Source organism: Miniopterus schreibersii, assembly GCF_964146895.1.
Source record: "Miniopterus schreibersii genome assembly, chromosome: 14".
NCBI lineage: Eukaryota > Metazoa > Chordata > Mammalia > Chiroptera > Miniopteridae > Miniopterus > Miniopterus schreibersii.
In genome coordinates, this window is record NC_138114.1 from 2923603 (window position 1) to 2949396 (window position 25794).

The window sequence follows — 25794 nt, forward strand, 5'->3', positions numbered from 1 at the left end:
AACACTGTAAGCAAGGGCCTGATGATCACTTATTTTCAAAAAGATTTCTCCGCTGGCAACGTGGAGAAAGGTTTGAAGGAGTGAAAAGAGGAGAGAAAAGGAAAAGTCAGTCGGCTGTTTAATAAGCCAAGTGGCCATCAGGACCTGGTAGTGGCAGAAAAACGACACGGGTCTGGGAGGTTTTGGAGGCAGATTGGACAGGATCCACTGACAGTAGCTCTGAAGCGGACGGAGCAGGAAAGTGTTCAGAATGGCCCCAGCCTCTGCTTAATTAAAAACATAATTTCAGGGGAGAGAGTCGGATGAATCGGTGGGGCACCAGGCATTTTTAGCACAACGAGACTACTGGGATGCTGGATACACGTCACTGTACATCTATCAAAACCTAGGGCATCTACACGCAACGCGAGGGCCCCGCATGCACCGCGGCCTTTTGTCGATGATAATGTGTGGCTGTATGCTGGCTCACCAGATGTGCCACACCCGTGCAAAAACGTCAGTCACAGGGACACGGAGGGGAGAAGGAATATGGGATCTCTACACTTTCCACTCAATTCCCCTGTAAACCTAAAACTGTTCAAGAATAAGTCTGTTATTAACTAAAACAAGAGGAGGGAGAACTGCCAGTCCTCAGTCTGCCAGCGTCTCGGTGCCACCTGAGCTCAGCCCTGAGGAAGGGCGTCTCCTCTGCTCCTGGAACACAGTCCACACAGCGCCTGTGGAGGGGCGGCCGCTGCACCCGCTTCAGGGCGGCACCGCTCAGAGCCCCCGGGGCCTGTCCTAACAGGGCTGCACGTCTGGGCGGGACGGGGGAGAGGGCAGCTCCCCTCACACAGCTGCACCCCGTGACTGCCGCTCGCGAGCCCCGAGTTACTGACTACATGACTCTTGCTAATCTGTTGTGCACTCACAACCGGAACGGGGCTCCGAGTGCACGGCCGGTTGTTCCTGCACTCAGGTGACTTATCACAGCCACAGTCGGAGTTCTCAGCTCATGACGCTCCCGGCTCAAATGGGAAACAGCAAAGGTCTGCAAGTCGCATTTCATGCTGTGGGCCCAGGAAGACAGGAACAGTAGGACGATAGAGAGGAAGAAAAAACAAAGAGATGTGAAAATCTCCAATTTGACCTTTGGAAAAAGGTGTCCTGTCAACTCTTTGCCCAGCAGATTGATACGTAGGCCCAACATAAATATTTGCCTCAAGATAAAAATAAATAGAGAAAAACAAACACCAAAACTAGCTACCTTGCTTGTGGAGATGTAGCAGAGAACACACAGTACATGAATTCAGAGCTCGGGGGAGACGCCAGGACTCCAGCCATGGCAGGGAGCAGGGGAGAGGCAGTCCATCACTTTCCATGGGTGTCCCTCAACTCCAGACAGGTCCAATGCCAAGAAAACCTGTTTTGCTTTCCCTGAGCTAAGCCATAATATCTTGAATTGTCCTATCCAAAGTTCTTAATTCTCTACATACAGGGCAAAAAGAACAAATCGACCTTCAATAATTCATTCATCCACTGAATGTGTCTTGGGCATGCACACTAAGGACCTAATGTTTGTGTCTCCCCAAGAATTCACATATTAAAGTCCTTACCCACATGTGATGTGCTTAGAGGTGGGGCTCTGGGGAGCTGATTAGGTCTAGATGAGGTCATGAAAGTGGAGACCCCGTGACAGGATCAGTGACTTTATAAGAAGAGAGACCAGAGACCAGATGTCCCTTGCAGACGGTGACATCTGCAAGCCGGGAACTGAATCTGCAGGCACCCAGACCTTAGACTCCCAGCCTCCAGAGCTGTGAGGAATGACTCCTGCTGCTCAGCCCACCCGGCCATAGGATTTTGCTGTGGGAGCCGTGCTGTGTCAGGCATTGTGCAAGCATCGGTTACATGATGGGGGGGCAACCCAATCGCCAGATCCATGGAGTTTATTATTTGGATGGGTGGGTGCATATTAAATAAAAAGTAAACACATCAATACCTACTTACACAATGTGATCACTGCTAAGAAAGTACTGGAGACTATGAAAGAGAAACATGGAAAAGGGTGATTTAAATTGAGGAGCATCCAGGATGGCTGCTGTGAGGAGGTGGCATCTGAGCAGACTTGAAGGATGAGTCAGTGTGGTCCAGGTAAAAAGCAGAGATGTTCCAAAAACATGGACTAGCTTAAGTAAAGGCTCGAGCAGAAAAATGCCTGTGATATTTGAGAAGCACACAGAAGCTGGGGAAGCACCAGAGGACGGAGAAATGAGATTAGGTAAAATTAGCTGGAGAAGGCAGGCAGGATGGCAACACAGCTTCGCAGGAAGTCTCGAAATCAGGTGGTCTTAGTCTTCCAACTTCATTCTTCTTTTTCAAAATTAATTTCCCTATTTGATATCCATTTATTTTAGAATAATCTTGTCCAATTCTATCTTTTTAAAAAGTCTGCTGGGATTTTGATGAGAATTGCATTGAATCTATATCTTGATTAGGAAGATTTGCCATCTCAACAATATTGAGTGTTTCAATCCATGAATATTGGATATCTCTACATTTATTTAGACCTTAATTTCTCTCGGCAATATTTTCCACTAAGTTTTCTGCTAAGAGTATAATTCTTATACATCTTTTAAAAATGTACTCCTAAAAATTTTATACTTTTGATACTATTGTAATTGTATTTTTAATTTTGGTTTTCAGGTGTTGGTTGTTAGTATATAAAGATAACAATTGATTTTTGCATAGTAACTTTGTTTCCTGAAACCTGTGAAGATTCATTAATTAGATTTAAATTTATTACAACATTCTTAGGATTTTCTACGAAGACCATCATGTCATCAGGAAATAAGGACAGTTTTGCGCGTCCCTTTCAAACTGCCTGCCCTTTGTGTCTTGTCTGTCCTGTTGCTCAGGCAAGGGCCTGCCTGGGGAGAAGCAGTCGCGACACCATCCGTAAGTACATCACTGGCCATTATCAGGCCGTTGACGTTTCCTTTTATTTACTTATTTTTAATTATAAATGGGTATTAAATTTTGTCAAATGCTTCTCTGCATCAATTGGGATGATTATATAATTTTTGTGCTTTATGTGGTTAATGTGGTGAATCACAGTGATTGGCTCTCATGCACTGAAACAAGCTTGTATCTTGGGGATAAAAATCCCCTTGAGTATGATGTCTTGTCCTTTTATGTTTTGCTAGATTCAATCTGCTACTATTTTGGTTGAGGATGTTTGCATCTCAGTTCATGGGGAATATTGGTGAGTAACTTTATTTTCCTGTGATATCTTTTTCAGCTTTTGTTATCAGGGTTATGCCAATTTCATTAAATCAATTTAAAAGCATTTCCTTCTCCCGTTTTCTAAGAGTTTACGATCAGTGTTACTACGTTAAATGCCGCATGGCAGCGAAAGCACCTGGGCCTAGGACTTCACTTGTGAAGTCTCCAGATCCAGTGTTGTTAAAAAATATATAAATATTCAGAGTTACTCTTTTAAAATTATATTTTATAAGTTGTGTTTATCCATTTCATCTAAGTTATTGAATATATTGCCTTCAATTTGTTTATCATAATTTTGCATTATCCTTTTAATGTCTAAAAGATATAGTAAAATTCCCACTTTCATTCCTGATATGGGTCATTTCAGTTTCTCTCATTTACTTTCCTTGATTAGTCTTATTTAAGGTTTATCAACTTTATTAAACTTACCAAACCAGCTTCTGACTTTGCTAATTTCTTTGTTACTACACACATATTTTAAAATTACTTTGAGCTTAGCTTGCTATTACTTTTCTATCTTTTTAATGGGGAAACTAAGAACCTTGGATTTAAGCTCTTTATTTCTTACATAGGCATTATAAACTTTCCTTTAAACACTATTTTAACTGCATTTCACAATTTTGATATGTTGTAATTTCATTATAATTTAGTTAGAAATATTTTTTATATTTCTTTTATGACTTTTTCTTTAACATATAGGTTTAGAATTATGTTATTAATACTAGAGATTTTCTAAATTGTTTTTAGTGATTTCTAGTTTAAATTAATTATAGCGGCATAACATGCTCTTGAACATTTTATTCTTTTGAAATTTAGTAAGATTTTTTAAATCTTTGGAGCAATGAATGATCCATCTTGCTGGATGTTCCAGTAATACTTGAACAGAATGTATTTTCTGCACTGGTTGGGTGTAGTGTTCTGGAAATGCCGATTATGTCAAGTTAGTTGATAGTGTCCTTTAGATCTTCTATAGCTTTACTGCCCTTTAGTCTATGTCAGTTTTTAAGAGAATAAAGTTAAAACTTTGACTCTTTTAGATTTGACTATGTCCCCCATTAGGCTTGTCAGATTCACCTCGTGAACTTGGACACTTCATTGTTAGATGCCTACGTATTTGGAACTGTTGTCTTTCTGGTGAAATTGAGCCTTTTATCATTATATAATGTGCCTCTTTCTCCCTTGTAACGCTCTAGGGCAGAGATTTTCAACCCATGTGCCACAAGGATTTTTAACACATGCAACACCTGACAACTTAGGAACGCCGATCTCCTTTCCCATAGACTATCAAATAAAAAAACAACAGCTGCCAACACAACAGTAGCCGTCCCATGTGAATGATTCAAAACTATACCTATTTTTTTGTCAGATCGGCGAAAAATACATTTTTTGGTGTGCTGTAGAACTTCAGTAATTAGTTTATGTGCCGTAAGATGAACACAGTGGAAAATCTCTGCTCGTGGCATCAAGTCCACTTTGTCGGATACTGGGAGGGCCTCCCCAGCTTTCCGCTCGCTGTCTGCATGGTCTCCCCCCTTTCCTCTCACTCCACGTGCACTCTTACGTGTAAAGTGCCTGCAGACCGCATGTTTTGCCCAGTTCTGTGCCTGCTCACGGGAGAGGGTCTGACTTGATTAGACCCACCCCCTGTCGTGGCACGTACGGGAGGTCCCCTGTTCTCTCACGGGCCCATTAACATGCCCTGCCTTCCTTTTCTGGTTTGTGGGCCCCACAGGCAAGAAGGACTGACATGTAGTTCTCTTGAAATGCATTTGTTGGATGCAACCGATCACTTCAGGTTATTGGAGTTTTAGAGATCATTTTTCTCTAATCAGAGGCAGTGCTTTTCAGACTTTCACGTGCACAGGCATCATCCGGAGGCCTGATTCGCTGGGTCCCCGGGCCGGAGATGCGGGGCTCGGCTCGCTGGGGCCAGCAGCACGGCTCTGCGGGCCACACTCGGTGACGAGGGCCCGGAGGACTGCCCGCCCGCGCCGCTCAGGCCTCGCGCACAGGTCCGGTGAGCGTGGCTCGGTGGCGGGAGTGGGCATGAGAGGGAAGCCAGGGGGCCGCTGAGGAGTGCTAGCACGACCAAGACCATCGACATTCGAGCCGTTTAAACATTATGCTCCCCAAAAAGCTTGTCCGGCGATTTCAGTCCTATTTGCCTGCTTGCGATTCCTGTTCCATGTCCTTGTCCATATATTAGAATTTAAAATAGAGGCCTCCCATCCAAACTGACAGTGATCCATGCGTAAGCAGCCTGCAGGCTCAGCCTGCGGAGAGCAATTAATCCCCCTCAAGTCTGCCCGGCCCTTTTAGACGCAACACCAATAGCATGATCAAGAAAAACTGCTAAGTTGGCTTCATTTATCGTAATTAATAACTGGCCCTGCCCAGTTCCTATTTGTCTCCATTTTTCCACAAATATATCTTAAAATTGACGTAGGTCTCATTAAAACCCACACACTTCACTGTCTTTAATATACGCACACAGAATATATTTTAAATTCGTCTGGCATAAGACTGTCACTTACCAGTACGGAAAGTGCCTCCACGTCTTTTCATGACCGGACAGCTCACTTCTCGCGCCCAGAGATGCTCCGCTGTCCGGAGGTGCAGTCGTTCGTCCATCCACCTACCAAAGGACATCTCGGCTGCCTCCACATTCCGGTAAATAAAGCTGCTGTAAAGATTTATGTGACTGTTTTTGTGTTCGTGTGTGTTTTCAGTTCCTTTGGATAGATGCCGAGGAGCATGGTGACGCAGCGCGAGTTCATCGCGCTCTGTAGGCGCCGTGAGGCTCCCCGAGGGACTGTGCGGTGCTGAGCCCCGCAGCGCAGAGCTGCCCTGCTTCCCGCTCCCGCCAGCGCGGCTCCGCGTCCCGCAGGGCGCCGTCCGGCAGGTGCGCCGCGGCGGCCGACTTCCACCTCATTTTCCAGTTCCTGATTGTCCTACGACACCGAGCGCCTGGCACATGCTTCTTTGCCCTGTGTACATCTTCCTTGGTGAGGTGTGTATTCACATCTTTGCTCATTTTTTTAAAATGGGCTCTTTGTTTTCCTTATTACTATTTAAATAGTTCTTTGTATATTTTGAATATTGATCCTTTAGTCAATATGTATTTTGTAAAGACTTTCTCCCAATCTGTGACTTGTCTTCTCATTTTCCTAAGTGTCTTTGTCACAGACTATTTGTACTGTTTGGCATCAATTGGTTGTTCTTTTGGTGTTGAATCTAAGAAGTCATCACCAAACCCAAGGTCATCTAGACTATCATAAAACTGCAAAAAACCAATATACCATGTAAAATTAAAAGTTCACAGCAAGTTTTATGGACTAGTGGTGACTTCTTTACATCAAGATGGTTGAAAGGAAAGGTAATTTGGGATAAAGAAGACTGCTGGTGAGTTCAGGTTTTTCCTTTTATTTTCCCTCTGAAAATGTATAGATGTGTGGGCACAAGGAAAGCTCCTTTCAAAAACTCAAAGAGGAAAGAAAGATCCCAAATTCACTCTACAAGGCCAGCATTTCCTTGTGGGCAAAACCAAAGGTGTTATAAAAAGAAAACAGAAAATTACAGCCCAGTGTCCTTCATGGACATAGATGCAAGAGTGAGGTACATCATGTTAACAAAGTAAAGAACAAAAACTTATATGTAAAGTAACTACTCGTATTTATAAGGGAATTACAAGTATTATTGAATAGTTTCTACTAGTTTTTAAATGTATAGGTTGAAGATCATTTAGATTAATAAGAAAAGATACATCAAGAGAAGACAAATATCCATCATTCATCCTTCCAGAGATCGACCGAACCCAAAACCTAGGTGCGACCCTGACCTGGAATCTAGCCCGCGACCTTTCAGTGCACCGAGCCACACCGGCCAGGGATACCTTGCTTGGTGAAAGTGCACCATCTCAGTGGATTTTCTTTTATATCTACATAGACAAAGCAGCTCGAAGCAGCCACAGTGGAAGGCCCTCATTTCCTCTGGGCCCTGCAGGGAACAGTGCTCAGAGACCCAGTTCACTGGCATTTGTCTCTGGTACAGAGAACAGAAATTCAGAAAGGTGGTTAAAATAGAGCCACAGCATGGCTTCTCTTACTGTTGAAGGGCTGGGCCAACCAGGGCAGGTTCTAGGAAAAAAAACCTTGGTCACCAGGACAAAACCTCCAAAGGGGAAGCTTCCCACTGAGGCAGGGGCTGGTTATAGCAGTTTACTGCACAGCCTCTACCTACACTCGGAGCCAAGGTGAGGCTCCGAGAGGACGAAGCTACCTGGAGCCAGGTACTACTCAGTGACCCAAGGAGACCCCACCTACCTGTTTATGGAAAGGGCTCAGAATCAAGAAAAAGCAAACTAAACATCTAAAACAACAACATGAAGGCATAAAGAAAGGACTCAGCATTAAAAAATAATGCACAAATACATTTATATTATATTGCACTAAAAATACTAAAAACATATTGTTAGAAAAATATATGCTAAGAAAATGAAGTAAAATTTTAAAAATATTTGTTTCTCTATAGGCATAACCCATTATAGTAAGGACTCCTGCCACAAGCAGTGGCTGAGAAATAAAAGGATACGAACAGAGTGGGAGGAAGGAAGAAGGAGTGGAAATAGAACCACGGGAGGAGAAAATTCTCAACCAGAATATCAGCAAAATCCAACAATATATGAAAGAATTACAAACCACGGCCACATGAGACTCATTCAAGGAATATAGTATTTCAAAAACAACCAATGCAATCGACCATATTTATAACCTGAAGAGAGAAATCACATGATCAATGTCTAAAAGCATCTGTGAAAATTCAACACTCATTCATAATAAATGTTCTCACCAAATCCTAACTTACTGGTTACTGCAGTTACAACTGTAATTAATGCAATTCCTAGTAAAACCACAAAAAAGTTTTTTATAGACATAGACAAACTTTTACCAAAACTTGTATGTAACATTGCAGGCCCTAGAATAGTTAAAACAATCCTGGCAAAGAAAATAACGGGAGGAATCTACTCTGCCCGATATTCAGGCTTACTCTGTAGCCCCAGGAATCAGACAGCGTGGTACTGGCAAAGGGATAGGCACACAGGTCAATGGAACTAAATAGAGAACTCAGAAACAGACCCACACAGATATGTCCAACTGATTTCTGACAAATTACGACATAAAGGACAGCCTTTTTTATAGATGGTGCTAGATCAATTAGGCATCCTAGACAAAACATTAAGGATTAAATAGAACTCAGCCTAAAGCTTATACAAAATTAACTCAAAATTAATTATAGGCTGAAAAGTAAAACTGCAAACTTTTAGGGAAAAAAAAACCACCCAAAACAGGAGGTTATCTTCAGGGTCTGGGACTAGGCAAAGAGTCCCCCTGACACCAAAGCATGACCCACAAAAGAATAAATTTATAAATTGGACCTCATAAGAATTAAAACCTTTTCTCTGTGAAAGACCCCGTTATGGGGTTGAAACCACAGAGCAGTGGGAAATATTTGCAAACCACATATCTGGCAAAGAACTAGTATTTAAAATACCTAAAGGATTTTCAAAACTCAACAGTAATAATCAAACAATCCAATTAGAAAACGGACAATATGCATAAAGAGATATTTCACCAAAGATGATCTACAGATAGCATTAAGCACTTGAAAGGGTGTTCAACATAATTAGTCATTAGGGAAATGCAAATTAAAACCACATGAGATATCATCACTCCATGCCTATCAGAAAGGCAACATAAAAATTAGTGACAACACTAAATGCTGGCAAAGATACAAAGAAACTGGATCGTTCCTACATCACTGGCAGTAATGTAAAGCAGTAGTTACTCTAGAAAGTGGTTCGATAGTTTCTTATATGACTCAGCATTCAGTTACCATGTGACCCAGCAACTGCTCTCTTGGACATAAGTAAAAACAAATGTTCACACAAAAACCTACACATAAATGTTCACAGTGGCTTTATTCAAATTGCCAGAAACTGACAACAACCCGGATGCCCTTCAATGGGTGAATCACTAAAGGAAATGGGTCATCGGATACTACTGAGAAATAAAAAGCAATCAACTATTATTATATACAACCACCTGATGAATTTCCTGATAATTATGCTGGATAAAAAAGCCAACCCCAAGAGGTATGATTTCATTTTATATAATATATTTGAAATGACAAAATTTTAGAAATGGAGAACACACTAGCAGTTCCCAGGGGATCTAAATATTACTGGAGGGAAGAGTATAAAGGAGGGGTGTGCTTATGAAATGACGACACAAGGTATCCTTAGAGGGATAAAATTGTTCAGATCTTTACTGCGATGGTGGATACACAAATCTACACACATGATAAGATTATATAGAACCAAATGTTCTATACACACACACACACAGAAATAAGTACAAGTACAAGAGGAGACATCCAAACAGAATCAGCCAATTGTACTCATGTCAATAAAATGTTACCACTGAAGGACACTGGATAAAGGATATTATGAGAACTCTCTGCATTATTTCTACAACCACATATGAATCTGTAATTATCTCAATTTTAAAAAACCTAGATAATATCATACTGAATTGTGAATCTTACTCAAGGAGCCTGAACTCTTACAAATAGGCAGTTGGATAGATAGTGACAGAAGGAGACTTGACTTTGGGTGGTGAACACACAATACACATACAGATGGTGTACTGTAGAATTGTATGCCTGGAACATATAACTGTTATATTAACCAATGTTGCCCCAATTCATTCAATAAAAATGTTTTAAAAATAGGCATCTAGGAGCCACAGAAGCTGGTTGAGGTTGAATGACTTGATCAGTCCACATGACGACAGTGAGGATGGTGAATTAAGGCAGGGTCACAGAAACACCTTCAGGGATCAAGTACGAGGCGATTCGGAAACAGGTATTACACCCATGCAAGCGTGGGACGGGCCTGCGCCTGTGGCTACTTCAGCAGCTGCATGTCCAGCCTGCGACCCCTTCCCCAAGCTCTCTGGTAACCTGCACAGTGTGGGAACCTGGTCACAACACAGAGGCACTGCCAGGCCCTTTCATCACGCCCACGTAATTCTTTTGTGCCATGTTGGTAACATTTTGGTAATATGAAGAAACATTTTAGACCCTGGTTTCAATATTTTTTGTAATTTTATAAATATAACTGATAATTTTTCTAATCACTGAGATAATTAGCATGTTCTTAAAAATAAATTTAAGGTGTTTCACGTTTTGAAAAATATATTAGACTTGTGGTTTTAATTATTTTTAATTGAATGTTTAGAAACTTTTGATTAAATCAGTTCATAATCAATGTTTAAATGTCTGAGAAAATTTTAATTTGTTCATTTTTAATATTTTGATTTATTAGTCTAAGAAGCATTTAAATGTTCAGAGAAATATAATTTACTGATTTTATACATTTATTTAATTGTGCATGAGATAAAACACAACAGGAGGAAAGCCCTGCATGCATTAAGGGTGACGCTCACCAAGCTGTAGGTCGGGGGGAGTGGGCCCTTGCGTCCCTGACACCGGCTGCCGGGCAGCTGTGCACCCTCTCCCAGTCTCAGAGCTGGCGGTCCCCGCTCCAGGAGGAGGAATGGTCTTACCTTACGGGGCTGTCCATCCTGGACACGGTGAGGAAGGCAGCCAGGTTGGCCGTGTAGGAGGAGCACACGATGAGGGTGAAGAGCCACCAGCTTCCCATCACGATGCGCACGGCCACGGAGTTCGCGGCGGATCCGCCCCCTGCGGGAGGCAGGCAGAGGCGATTGGCCCCGGGCTTCCGCTCTCACTCCCCTCCCCACGGCCGTGCTCTGGGCACAGGGCCTCCCCTGCGATGGGCTGGGGAGCAGAGAAGTGGCTGCCAGCTTATCACGGGGGACGGTGGCAATTCTGGGAAAGAGGCCTGGGCCGCCAGTCTTGGGAATGGATGGAGGACCACAAAATATGGAAAAACCAGAATTGGCCTTTTACTGATGAGGTATTAGTCAAAACACCAAGGATAAAGTCCTAGTGCCAAACTCTCCCAGTTAGAAGGCTCCGCCTCACGGTGGGACCTCCTGGCTGCCCTCTGGCCGAGGGAAGGTCCCTGTCCCTGTCAAATGCATACAGAGCAGTCTTGGGAATTCTGCAAACATGGAGTTCCTCCTACTGGGAGGGTTCCCGAGCACTCCTCTAACCCTCCGAAAGGAGATGGGCCATATCACCGTGATTACTGCCCGGCCCTTACTAGGTGGCGTCTCTTCCAGGAGTTTTAGAAAGCATCCCCCATGACTCTCAGTCAGAGGCAGCCTCTTTGAGGCCAGTGTTTCCTCCTTGGTCCCTTATGCAATAGCAGAAAGAAGCTTCTTTCTTACTATTCTTATGTAACCTCACAAACAAGTGATACATGTTTTGCCCTGGTGCAAACTGGGCCAACACTCATATTAGGAACTTCCAATTTGTTGTTTCTGGTCGAAACCGCAGCGCCCAGACTTCTCAGGGATGGGAGACTATATCTCAAGAATGACTGGAGTGCTGCTTAGATGGGCAAGAACAGTTGCCATGTTTTCCTGTTAAGACTTCAAATTTAAACAAGATTTAGTTTCGTTTGACAGCCCCACATGTGTAGCAATCACTCCAAACTGGGAGGGGTGGAAGCTGCCAAGCAGACTCCAAAGTCAATTTTATCTAAAGTGGAGAATCAGGATTTGAAGTTGAGTGCCTTGTTATCATTTCATTTCACTTCTATTTAATGTTACTCAGAGAAATTGGGTGCAGCATGGTATCAGTACTGTCCTAGAGATTACATAAAATTGCATTTAAAATGACTCCGGCAACATGCTTCTAAGAATCTGCCAATGGATACGTTCTCCCAGGCCCCGAGGGCCTCCCAGCACCAGGAGGCCAGGAGGTACCTTGCTGTACGAAGGCGCCGTAGACGATCCAGATGGCGCTGTGTAAGGTGGCAGCCGCGGACGGCCGGGGCTGGGCAGCATTCTGAGCCCTCGCGGCCTGGATCCGGTTCAACACAAATATCAGCACGCCGACCACAGGGACGGCTGCGGCGATGCAGGCCCAGACCGCAAAATCAAACGGAGCGAAGAGCGAGAAGATGCTGATTTTCTCCTCGGGCTTCCTGACGAGGATCCCCACCGAGTAGTCCATGTAGCGCTTGCTGAAGTCCACGACGCTCTCCCTCTCGGGGGTGATGGTGATGGCGGAGATGGCCAGGTCCGCTCTCTGAAAGCGAATCGTCCTGTCAGGAGGCGGGCCGCGCCTGCGGCAGTCCCGCCGTGCCAGGGCCTGCCCTCCGCCCTCTCAGCTGCCCTGTTCCCAGGAAACGGGACTCTCAGGTTGGCACCGTGACCATGAGTGTTTTACGGCAAATCCAGCACTAAGCTGTCTGTACTTCCTTTTCCTTGCGAATGTCTCTGTCAAACCCTAACAGCTCCTGGAAACTTCTGGAGGAAGAGTGTAACTATCCCACTCCCGCGGCATCTGTGCTTTTCCCTCGCATCCTTACTGCTCCCCCAGCGAATCTGAGCTGCCCCTTCCCCAGGCCGGTCTTCCCTCCGGCCGCCTCCACACACCCTTTTGTCTCCAGGGCGTATCTGCGCCCGCCCTACGCCTGAGGGCCACAGAGCCACTCCGTCCCTGTCAGGCCTCTCCAAGCTCCATTAGTGCACCCGGATCTCTTCTAAAATACTTTAGACCTTGTACGGTGAGTTCTGCAACTACCTTGAATCTCATTCATGTGTCAGTCCCCGATGGTCTCCTGTGCAGACTCTATACCGGAGAGCAACACCCACCAAGAAAAAAGCGGCCCTCTGCTTCTCCAGTGCTCCCACCGCCCTTAGCTGGCGCCTGCCCACGCAGGCCGGCCCTCTGCAGCGGGACGCCGCGCTGGGCAGGGGCTCCTGGGCAAGCTGCACTGGGGCATGAAACATGCCTCCCAGGGCTTTTGCTTTCTAAGATGGGCTTCATTTTAAAAAGTATCAAAGAGCCCCGTTCAGATGGACCTGGACGGTGAGACAGAGCTGCCAAGGCCGGCGGAGGTGAGGGTCCTCACACCCAGACGAGCACCGGCCAGCAGGCAGGCCAGGCGCCCAGCTCAGCCGCGAGAGCAGCACGACCTACGGTGTCTGTCTGCATCTCGGCTCCCGGGCCTTTGGTCGGAGGCTTCCTCAGAACTAGGTTTAGTTTAAAATGTCCAATCATAACAAAGGATCTAACCTACTTATTCAAACTGGGGAAACACACACAGCAAGGTTTTATCAGGTTTACTCTGTGGGCTAGCGGGGCGGATGTACCAATGCTCTAGCTGGAAAAGAAGGGTGCTGCGGGTGCGATGTGGGTGCTCTCCTTTCACACCTGTCACCTGTGCGTCTCTGGCTTTTGCCTTTGCCTCTCTTGCCAGGGGTTCTGCTTGTTTGTTTCAGGATCTGGACAATTTGGAGCAGAATTAAGGACTGAGAAAGAGGTCTGGTGAGCGGGGTAAGTTTGCAATGCAGCGTGGAAGGAAACCCTGCGAAGCCAGGTCCAGAGGAGGCGCAGGGAAGCGACACAGGTGGAGGCAAGGCCGGAGGTGAGGGCCGCCCTATCTGCAGATGGGAGTTTCATGGGAAATTGGAGCAGAATTGCATGCCCAAAAGACTTTACTCCTTCCCATCATGTAGGAACACTTTTTTTTTTAATTGAGGACAGATTATTAGGTTGCTGAGGAGAAAGGTAAAGTTTTGAAACATTTTCTAAGAACTGTTGCCCAAGGACCCCACCAAGGACAGGTCAAGGAGCTCAGGCTGTGCTGAGGCCCCACTGAGGGGAGCCACACGGTGCTCAAACCTCCACCCGAGGCCTACGGTTCTCTCTGACTGTGGGCAGCCACCTGGACGCCAGAGTCAGGGACAGACAATAGCATCAAGTCAGGGCGGGTGCAGCAGGGAATCAAAACACCGAAAACCACGGGGGTGAAGGGACGCGCAGGTCTGTCTGGCCATCGCGGAGGGCACAGCAGGCAGGGGCGGGTGACGCACAGGAGAGCACAGAAACCTTGGGGAAGGGCGAACCTCAAATCCACATGCCAAGTGGAAAGGGCCAGACACAAAAGATCACACACGTTACACGACTCGTTTATACTGAACGTGCATAAACCGGATCCTCGGAGGTGGGAAGCAGCTGGGCGGTTGCCTGGAGCTGGGAGAGTGGGAGTGATGGTGAGAGAGTGGGAGCGCCCGCTGGGCGGGGCATGGACAGGTCCTGAAGCCACGTTACAGAGATGGCGGCACAACTCAGTAGATTTTCTAAAAATCACTGAACCGTGTATCTGAAATGGGTGAATTTTATAGTATATAAATTATACTATGAAAAGATTTTTAAAAAGCCTGAGGAAAACTGCAGAGCAATGGGCCTCAGGTCCGCCTTCATGGATTTATAAAGCAAGGAGCTGGTCTTAGGAGCAAAGGCCTGAAAGACTCAGAAGTACAACAGGCTGTAGTCGTGACATGGGACAGGGACAGCAACACGGAGGCTGCTAACAAGGTGCATGGATGTGGGTGCTGAGTGACAAGCAAGCGACGGTCACCGGAGGTGAGAAGTTCAGAGCACTGTGACCCCACAGCTGTCCACAGGCATGTCAGAAACACCCCAGGTGGTGGTAACAGTGACCCTGAGAGGGAGGCTTGAGTCAGGTGCCTCCATCATAAATGATTGTGAGGAAATGACCCAGAGCTCATGGGATGCCAGGGGCAAGAATGGGGACACACTGAATTGGCCTCATGCCATGGGCTCAGTGAGGACTCAGGTTCCACAGCAGGGAGAAGAGTAATGATCCTAAATTAGCATGAGGAGCTGAGGAGCACCACATCACCTGCACACACACACACGCATGCATGCACGCACACACCCACACGTGCACACACACGCACTGCACACATGTGCACCCACTGATGGGCCACGTGGGAGAGGGGAACAGGCACTCCCAGTTACACCCATGAGAACTGGGTTCCCATTTCAGCCTCAGTGTGGGGTGCGTGTCAGACGGGCATATGACAGCAGGCACAGTGGCTGGGCGTCAAAGGAACGAGAGCAACGGGCACAGCAGGAAAACACAGAGCCAGGGAGGAGGACATGAAGGAACAGGGGTGGGCGTGGTGGGAGAAAGGGCTTTCGTGTGTGGAGGGTGGTAACTGTGGTCTGCTCAGCTGGTCCCAAGGTTCCAACTGCTCAACAGGCCTCGTTTGGGTAACACCCCAGAGGCGGACGAGGGTGCCCGCCCATGGACCTGCACCAGGGACCTACCTTGCTGATGAGCTCCCCAATCATCCCGTTCCAGGAGGTGTTGTGGAGCTGGTGGCCGTACCTGCCGTCAGGGGCCTGGTAGATCTCGTACTTGAAGCCCAGGGCCTTGGCCAGCGCATCCAGGACGTCCACAGAGAAGCCTTTGTAGCGTTTGGGCTGTCCAAGGATGTTTTCAGCCACCATCACAAAAGGCTCCTCCTGAGGACAACAGAGCACGCTCTTCAGTTAAACAGCAGGTCTGTCAACCACATCGCCCCGGGTGTCACTGGAGACCCACCTGATGAGCTGCATGTTTGCAGGCATGTATTTTTACCTGATTTAGGCCTGGGGTCTGAGCTCTCTGCCCTCTCCTAGCAGTTCATGGATACTCGGGGTCAGTGCCCAGGATGCTTCCCCCAGCAGCATGCAATGGAGCACAGAGATCTGTTTCTCAGGATTATGTTATCCCAGGTCTGCCCTGAATCCTATCTCCCAGCTAGTGAGGCTTGTTTCCATCCTTCATCTGAGACATGGAGAGCTCTGTCCTGGGAAATGCCATAATCCTTCAGGACCTACATAAGAAGTGTGGGTATTTCTCATCCAGATAATAAATGACAATAATGTCTGTGATGTTAGACTGAGAGAAGACAGGATTGCATCTATCAGGCTGTACTAGAGAATGGGTGTTGATTAATGGGCCACAATCATATTCTAAGCCAAAGGATAGGACAGGATGGAATCCCCAGTCCTGAGTCTGAAGCCACGCTCAGTCACATGCTCCCGCAGGGCACGTGGCCATCTGGAAAACACCTCCGTCTCCCCTCCGCCACCCTGTGAAACTGAACAAGAGTAAGCCCCAGGGAATGGGTCTCATTACTTTAATTTTTTTTTTTTTGTATACTGCTTGTTTCTGGTGCGCACATAGGGAATGCCCGAACACGGCTGACAAAGGTGTCTAGAGCTGGGCACCGGTGCCGCTAGGACAGAGGGGCATCTGGACCACGTCTGACCAGGTAATAAGAGGCAAGCCTAAAACGTCTCCACTTCTGAAAAGGTGAAAAAATAAAATAGAAATAGAAAGGAAGATGTTCCCTGGGTCTCTGAAGGATGTAAATGTCTATGATTCCAGGACAACTGTACAGAAAAATTGCAACAAATAGTCCTCATTCTGAACTTTGTGCCCTAGGGCCATCGGTGGTGCCGCGGGAGAAAATGTCCTCCTCCCAGCACCTTCTGGGGACCCTGGGTGCCAGCAAAGCTCCCTCAGGACCGCCGGCAGGTGAAGGCCCTGTCTACGTCCAAGCAGCAGCAGTGCAGCGCGCCGCTCGGGGCTCAGCAGCGGGTCAGGAGCTCCTGGGCGACTCTTGTTTCATCAGTCACCAGACTGTTTGGGCGAAAGGCCCTATGAAACCCCCGCCACTACTCAAGACCCCTTCTCCCCACACCCAGCATCAAATCGGACAGAGAAGCCTCTGCCTCACACGCCTAAGAGTGAACCGGCCCCGGAGGCCGGCGGTCTTACCAGGACAGTCACCACTTTCAGAGTCAGCCCCTGCAGGCGGCTGCCTGTGGGCCTCTCCTGCAGGCTGCCGTTCAGGCCCTTCTCTGAGTCCCAGGTCGCGAGCTGCGAAGGAGAAGGGAGCGTGAGGGCAGATCGAGCCCGGGCACAGCCACCCCGCCGCTGTGAAACCCGCTGTTTAACCGGGACGCCGAGTCAGGCGGGTGGACTGCACGGCGGAGCGTCTCCGAGACCCAGAGCCACGTAGGACCTTGGAGAGAGTGAGTGTGACAGGCAGATGGTATCGGTGCCCCGTCACTTCTCTGGACCTCGAGGCCTTGCCACATTCTTAAAGTGAAACCGACGGTAAAACCTGCTTCTGGAATGAACGTCTGTGTCCAGCTCCATTCTGTCCACTCGCTGAAGCGGTCACTGTGTCGCCCACAGAGGCTGCTCGCTCGTTAATTACTCCTTGACTCACCCAGGCCAGAGGGCCCTGGAGCCCAGCCACTGCCATCACCAGCCAGCGCAGGACGACGCCCAGCAGGGAAGCAGGTAACAAAGGCCCAGGGTATAGCCTGTCCCCAGTCTGGCGCCCACCGCGAGCAGGGACCCGAGCTCACTGCCTGTCTCCACGGCAGTGCACGCCTCATCACTGCCCGACAGGCACCCGGAGGCCAAGCTGCATGTGCCCTGGACGGCCACACCCTCCAGCACCCGCGGGGTCTGTCTGATAGTGCCACTTCAGGCGCCCTCCTGGCTCAGAAGCAACAGGGAACAGGTGTCCTTGGGATTGCTCCCCCTCCCCCATCCCTGCAGGGCCGGGCCGGAATGATGAAATCTTCATCCCATCAGTGATTCTCAATTATTAATTTGTGAGATGTAAAAAAATACAGACACCGGCCCCCATCTCGAGCCACTTAATCAGGACCTCAGCCTTGGTTCTGTGGAAAGAGAGCTTCTGCGAGCCTGGGTGACAAACCCTGTTCTTCCAGGTGCTGGGCCTCCAACTAGGCTGCATAGGAGAATCTCTAAGAGGACTTTCACAGCACGCTGAAGGCCGGGCCCACCTGCGGGGAGTCAGGCTTAATTGGTTTGGAGTGAACTAGATGTGGATATTTTAGCCCCCTGATGATTCTAATGCATAGCCAAGACCATGAACCACACTGCAGACTAAAGAGTGATCCTCAAATTCTGACAGGCACACAAGTCACCCAGGGACTTTTCATGCACTTTCTGATCCTGAGGTTATTTCTGTCTAACACACTCCCTCCTGGGTGCTGCTGCTCACCCCTGGACCACTAATTCAGTGGCAAGGGGGGGAAGATTCAGGCTGACGGGCAGCCCCTACTCTTTGTCAGAGAAGATCAGCTCATTAGGCCAAGAAGAACCACGCCTCTGTGGAAAAGTGCCACGAGGGGCCCTAATGGTGCCACCAATACTGCCCCTTAAGGACACTGCTCCTCGCCCAGCATTTTCCACGGTCCTGACATCTGCAGCAGGATCCACACACAGAGCCTCGCATCTGCGAGACCATCCCACCTGGAAGCTACGCAGCCCTGGCCTAGAGCAGGACGTCAGAGCCATGCACCTGGTTCCAAAACCAGCTTAAAAAGAACCTGGATGCTCCTGCTGTCACTTAGGACATGATACCAACCAAGACCCACTCCTTCCGATTATGCATGGCAGTGATGAGAGAACTGTTTAATTATGAGCATGGCTGTGCTCTGAGGAGCTACCACAGCCCCACCAACTAATTTTAGGAGCACTGAAGGGAAGAGCAAAGGGAAAATCTACCCAATATCCTTTCAAGAACACAAAAGATACCAAACCCTAGGAACTGGAACAGTGAGAAGAAACCTCATGGCTGTTCTCCACTGGGTCTCAGGAAATAGCCCTGGGACCAGAATCAACTCCTGCAGCAGGACTGAAATGCTGCTCAAAGGAAGAGAACAAGCTCAGCCAAAAGGAGTCAAGGTACCAACACCCTGCCTTTGGAGCCTCCTACAGGGGCCAGGGGACTCCTGTGTGTCTGTGGGCCGCTGGCATCTTCCCCCTATAGTGTGTGCCTTGGAGCCATGTAACCTCATGTGTGGTCTGCTGCACCTCCTGGGCTGGCTGGTGTTAGGAAGGCCCCTTGACCACCTCAGCTACTCACGGTGTCATATGGAGGCAGCTTGTCCTCCTGATGATGTGTCGGTTCCAAGGATTGGGTGCTCTGCCCTGCACCTGGCCCTGCATTTCTACACCTGCTGCTGAACCTCCCTGGCATGGGTGCCGGGACCTCTTGACTCTGTGATGCCCGGGCTTGGGTAAGTGCCTGCAATGACACTGCATGTCCGTGACCAGCCAGGCTCTACCTGTCTTTCTGTGAGGCCTCTGATCAGTCATGAGAATGGAGAACGGAGGCTGGAAGAAGCAGTTGGGGTGAAGTCAGGTCCTTCCAGAGTTTCAGCTAAGCTCCAAGGCTCTGCCTCTCATTGATGTCCATGCCACCCCATGCTTCTGGCCTACGACCTGGCTCAGGGCAGCAGCACCTCTGTCCCAGGGCATTTCAGTAGCCTCTCCACTGACCTCACCTCCCTCACCTCCCTCTCTCAGAGCCCTTCTCCAGTGTGCAACAAATAAACTCAGACATGAACTGTTTTACATTTTTCCAATGACTTCCCATTTTCTACAGGATAAACCCCAACACTTTCAAGCTTGTCCCAAAAAAGTCTAATGCAGAGCCAACCGGACTCTAAGCTGCACTGTAGCTCACATAGCACAGTGCATCCAGCTCACAGGATGCAGTGCAATCGGGCTCACATGGCACAGTGCGCTCCACCTCACGGGGCACAGTGCGCTCCGGCTCACAGGGCACAGTGCACTCCGGCTCACACAGGGCACAGTGCGCTCCGGCTCACACGGGGCACAGTGCGCTCCGGCTCACACGGGCACAGTGCGCTCCGGCTCACACGGGGCACAGTGCGCTCCGGCTCACAGGGCACAGGGCGCTCCACCTCACGGGGCACAGTGCGCTCCGGCTCACACGGGGCACAGTGCGCTCCGGCTCACACGGGGCACAGTGCGCTCCGGCTCACAGGGCACAGGGCGCTCCACCTCACAGGGCACAGTGCACTCCGGCTCACACGGGGCACAGTGCGCTCCGGCTCACACGGGGCACAGTGCGCTCCGGCTCACAGGGCACAGGGCGCTCCACCTCACGGGGCACAGTGCGCTCCGGCTCACACGGGGCACAGTGCGCTCCGGCTCACACGGGGCACAGTGCGCTCCGGCTCACAGGGCACAGGGCGCTCCACCTCACGGGGCACAGGGCGCTCCGGCTCACAGGGCACAGTGCGCTCCGGCTCACAGGGCACAGTGCGCTCCACCTCACAGGGCACAGTGCGCTCCACCTCACGGGGCACAGGGCGCTCCGGCTCACACGGGGCACAGTGCGCTCCGGCTCACAGGGCACAGTGCGCTCCACCTCACAGGGCACAGTGCACTCCGGCTCACACGGGGCACAGTGCGCTCCGGCTCACAGGGCACAGGGCGCTCCACCTCACAGGGCACAGTGCACTCCGGCTCACACGGGGCACAGTGCGCTCCACCTCACGGGGCACAGGGCGCTCCACCTCACGGGGCACAGTGCGCTCCACCTCACGGGGCACAGTGCGCTCCACCTCACGGGGCACAGGGCGCTCCGGCTCACAGGGCACAGGGCGCTCCGGCTCACAGGGCACAGTGCGCTCCGGCTCACAGGGCACAGTGCGCTCCACCTCACAGGGCACAGTGCACTCCGGCTCACACGGGGCACAGTGCGCTCCGGCTCACAGGGCACAGTGCACTCCGGCTCACAGGGCACAGTGCGCTCCACCTCACAGGGCACAGTGCGCTCCACCTCACGGGGCACAGTGCGCTCCACCTCACGGGGCACAGTGCGCTCCACCTCACAGGGCACAGTGCGCTCCACCTCACGGGGCACAGTGCGCTCCACCTCACGGGGCACAGTGCGCTCCACCTCACGGGGCACAGTGCGCTCCACCTCACGGGGCACAGTGCACTCCGGCTCACACGGGGCACAGTGCACTCCGGCTCACAGGGCACAGTGCGCTCCGGCTCACAGGGCACAGTGCGCTCCGGCTCACAGGGCACAGTGCGCTCCACCTCACGGGGCACAGTGCGCTCCACCTCACGGGGCACAGTGCGCTCCACCTCACGGGGCACAGTGCGCTCCACCTCACAGGGCACAGTGCGCTCCACCTCACAGGGCACAGTGCGCTCCACCTCACAGGGCACAGTGCGCTCCACCTCACAGGGCACAGGGCGCTCCACCTCACGGGGCACAGTGCGCTCCGGCTCACAGGGCACAGTGCGCTCCACCTCACGGGGCACAGTGCGCTCCACCTCACGGGGCACAGGGCGCTCCACCTCACGGGGCACAGTGCGCTCCGGCTCACGGGGCACAGTGCGCTCCGGCTCACAGGGCACAGTGCGCTCCGGCTCACAGGGCCCAGTGCATTCAGCTCACAGGGCACAGTGAGTCTGGCTCAGGCATCCTCCTTCCAGGAAGGGAGGAGAGCACCCGGCAGGCTCATCACTTGGACAATCTGAATGCAAGGTCCTTTCCATCAAAGTCGAACTTCATGCATTCCCTCAAGCCTCTTACTACTCCTTTTTTTTGGTCTGAAAATACTTAGGGCTTAAAGTTTTTTTATTATTTTGGGGAGTTTCTTTTTAAATACAGACTTATCCCTCCCTGGCCTCAGGCGTTCTGTACTCTGACAAAGAAAGAAAAAAAATACTTCGAAGTGAAACCAAAGTTCTGCCTTCAAATACACCAGTGACCCCACGTTCCAGGACCCGCACCCGTGGAGTCAGTCAGGACTTTATGGTTCCCTCATGTTGCCCAAGGCCAAGAGCCCTGGCTGCGTGCACCCTGGTTTCCACGAGGCTTTGTGCTCTTGCCCAAGTCTCACGACCATGAGGTGGACCATCATCATTCGTGAGCGAGGCCATCCATCTGAGCACTGGACATATGAGACCTGGAAATGGACAGACAGTCCAATAAAAGACTCCAGAGGGAGGTTTGAAAATTAAGTAAAGCCTTTAAATGAACTCCCAAACCTGCAGCCGGCCACCTCCCCTTGAGGGCGCCTGGTCAAAACAGGCGGACAAAGCTTGAGTCAGTAAAAGCCAAATGAGGCTGACGGCCTGACAGGTGGGAGCCCAAAGCTGCTCACCCAGGCGGCCAACACAGTCCCAGAGCAGCGGCCCGGCTTCCTCTTGGATTTCGCAGACGGGATTCTGTTTATGCGACTGATGAACTTACGGCCACAGCCGCACACTGTGACAGCTGACCTGTCGAGATCACTGCCTAAAAAACGAATTTCCAGCCGCCTAAGCAAAGCGAGAACTGCCCGAATGGTGACAGCCCGGCGTCGCCCAGTGGATGCTCCCCGACCAGTGGGGGCAGGGTCACAGCCCAGCCATCCAAGGGCAGCACAGGCTCCAGGCCGATTCTGACAAAGCTGTCAAGGTCAGCCAGCGGAGAACAGGTTTCCTGCCCGCTGGTCTCGAGCAGACATGTTTTCTCAGTCTATCGGGTCTTCGTGTTGGAGTCTGAGCTGTGAGGTGTGGGGTTTGGGACTTGTGGCCCTGTCCTGAGAAAACACAAGACAGGAGCCCCACCTGCAACCTGCCCTGTGGGGAGACTGGGCTTTGGGGACGTAACCTAATTACAGGGGTGTCTTCCGGGGGGAAGGAGCCGGGAGGCAACCCAATTGCCTGCCGCTTGAGAGGGAATGAGACCAGATTCACCTGGAGTCGGAGCCGGCCAGTGCCTGGGAGGGCATCCTAATCCGGAATCTCACATTAACTACATGCAACAAGACCACAGATCAATAGCCTATCCTGTCACAGTCACACCTGAGCGACAGTGCTTTGGTGGCGAATCTGTCTGGAGCCTGGGATGGGAAATAAAGTTTTACGGGGATGTCTGGGGCCCTGAGGGCTGGAGCAGAACCCATGGGCTGCACCCTTACCACCAGGACCTGAGTCGCCGGCGCAGGCTCCGCTGGGATGGGCTTCAGCTGTGACACCCGCAGTGGGTTTACTGTCGTGGACTTTTCTAGAACAAGCCGTCTCTCACCATGTGTTCCTCCGCCCATGTTTACTGGAAAATAACCAGTGCTCACTGTCTGCTCCAGGGGGCACAGCCTTGGGAGGGATGGGGAAGGGAGCCCATGTCCCGAACCGGCGGAACTGGGCCCCGGCGGCACTAATCCTGGGCAGTGAGCCCAGGTTCTGAGCTTTGGCCAAAGGCAGGGGCAGCACAGTGTCTCAGATGCAGAGGATAGAGCCGTAATACCTGTAGCCAGGGCTCCTGAAGTAAGGTCTCACTTGAGAGTCCATTTTTGGAATTCCAGTACATCAGGGCAAGGTGTGGGCTGCGGAGAGTAGCACCCAGGAGCATCAGGTCATAGGTGCCCACTGAGGAGGGGCCCAGGCCCCCTGGAGCTCAGACTCACTGTCGGAGGGCAGAGGAGACCGCTCTGAGGCAGGGAGAGCTGACAGTCCCAGCCCAGGGCCATCTGCACAGGGCACTGAGCACTGGGTGCAAGGGGTACTTTCTTCAAACGAGCCCCAGCAGAGCTATGCTGAGGATTCCGAGGGCAAAGCCAGGAGCCACTGAGAGAAGAGTAGAACAGAAGGAACAGCGACCACATGGGGCTTCATGCAAAATCCTCAGCAAGGGCGAGAGGGAGATGCTCCCCCAGTGTTGTGGCGGGGAGGACCCAGAGCCAGGGGTCATGACGGAGACCACAGGCCGGTACTTGGGCTCCCTGGGCTGCACAGGGAGAGGGGTGGACTGCCACGGTGCCAGCAATGCAGGCTTTTAATTTTTCCTATTACATTTATTGGGGTGACACTGGTTACCAAAGTTATACAGGTCTCAGGTGTACAATTCTGCAACACGTGACCTGTACACTGTTTGCGTGTTCACCACCCCAGTCAAGTCTCTGTCCATCAGCATTTACCCCCCTGTACCCTTCTCCACCTCCCCGCCCCCAGCAATCACCACACTGTTGTCGTGTTCGGTCGCGTTAACAGAGGGGACGGCACAGTTCTGATTCTGCGGAAGACGGAAGGCAGGAGGATGCCCCTGCTCCCATTGTGAGAAGCAAACAAAAGTCAGATCATCAGCAAAGGGTATGAGCAGCCCCTGCAGGGAGAGAGAGGGCATAAGAAATGTTTCATTTCTGACGGAGCAAAGGACAAGGGAGTGGTAGTTATGAGAGTGGGTAAGAAGAAAAACATTAATTTCACCAAATTCTTAAAGGCCAAGTGGGCCAGCAGACAGGGAGGCGCCCTGGGCACCCAGGCTCGGGGAGGCCACCCACTTACCAGAGCTTGCCATCAAGCCTCCACAGGTGGGGGGGACGAAAACAGGACAGAGCGTCAGAAGCTAGGGGACAGTGTCAAATATACATGTACCCAACATAAGACTTGTATTTGGTGTATGTGAAGAAATTCAATTATAGGAAGACAAACAACCCAATTTTAAAAATAGAGAAAAGACATTTTCTAAAGAAGACATGTGAAAGGATCATAAACACATGAAAATATGTATGTTCAAAATCATGAGTCATTAATGCAAAATAAGACCACAGGACAGACCATGAAGCCTCAGTGAGTGGCTAAAATCAAAGACTGACATCACCAAGTGCTGGTGAGGGTCTGGAAATCAAAACTTGCAGCCACACCGGAGGACGGTTGGGCGATTTCCTATCCAGTTAAACATACACTGAACATACCAACCAGCACTCCTCCTGCTAGAACAGAGATCACGTAGGACCACACAGGGTCGGTGTATGGATGTTCAGGGAGCTTTATCCATAATAACCAAAGATGAAACACTGCAAATGTGAGTCACGGTGGCCAGTGAAAGGATAAACCACGTGCGGATGGACAAAAGGAAGGAAGCAGTAAGGAAAGCGGATCAATAAGCAGTGAGCTATTGACACCTGCAACATCCTGGGTGGAGCTCAGAAGCATTTCACCAAGTGAAAGAGGCCAGACACTAAAGGTCCCGCACTTCAGGATCCCGTGCATACGACTTTCTTGAAAAGACAATGCTGTAGGCGCTGAAAGCAGGTCACGGTCACCTGGGGCCAGCAGTGGGAGGGAGGGTATTTAATGCCAAGAGGAAGGAGGGCTGCTTGAGGGTAATGGGAGTTTCTAAGCTTGACTGTTGTGGTGATTATACTCCTCCACGCGTCTGTCAGAGCTGACCAGCCACTGCACACCTAACATGGGTAATCTCGCTGCAGACAACCGCATCTAAGGAACCCTGACTTGTTTTACACACACGCGGACAGTGGTTTGAAAAAAGGGTGGACCGATGTGCGGGAGCGGTCAGGAGTCGCACTAACCTGGGCCTGTCATGTGACCCAACCATGACCCTTTGGCAGAGATGGTGACCTTTCGGCAACAATGACCATGACGATAGTAACTACGGCCGGTGTCGATGTACCTGTGTCGTCGCGCACGCACTAGCTAGAGCTAAATGGTTACAGAGGGACCAAGAAATTACCTGTCAATCTAGGGAAGCCCAATGCGTCTTTATAAAGCCTTGGGAAGACACGAGTGCAGCTTCCCCTTCAAGTAGCTCCTTAATCCGCATGGAAAAATAGTTTTCATAACATTACACATGGTGCGATCCGCCCTTCCTAATGCTCACTTCGGTGTGAGGTGGTGGCCGGCAGGCC

General features: G+C 50.2%; 1 protein-coding gene across 2 annotated transcripts in view; it reads right to left on the reverse strand.

Moving 5' to 3' along the window:
• Nucleotides 1-25794, reverse strand: part of GRID1 (glutamate ionotropic receptor delta type subunit 1) — a 624630-nt gene that overhangs the window by 90447 nt on the left and 508389 nt on the right. For both annotated transcript variants that reach the window (XM_081157434.1, XM_081157435.1), the window contains 4 exons: nt 17063-17164; nt 15562-15759; nt 12180-12504; nt 10890-11028 (listed from right to left, as the gene is read on the reverse strand). In XM_081157434.1, the coding sequence (XP_081013560.1) occupies nt 10890-11028; nt 12180-12504; nt 15562-15759; nt 17063-17164 (764 nt within the window). The remainder of the gene's footprint in view (nt 1-10889; nt 11029-12179; nt 12505-15561; nt 15760-17062; nt 17165-25794) is intronic.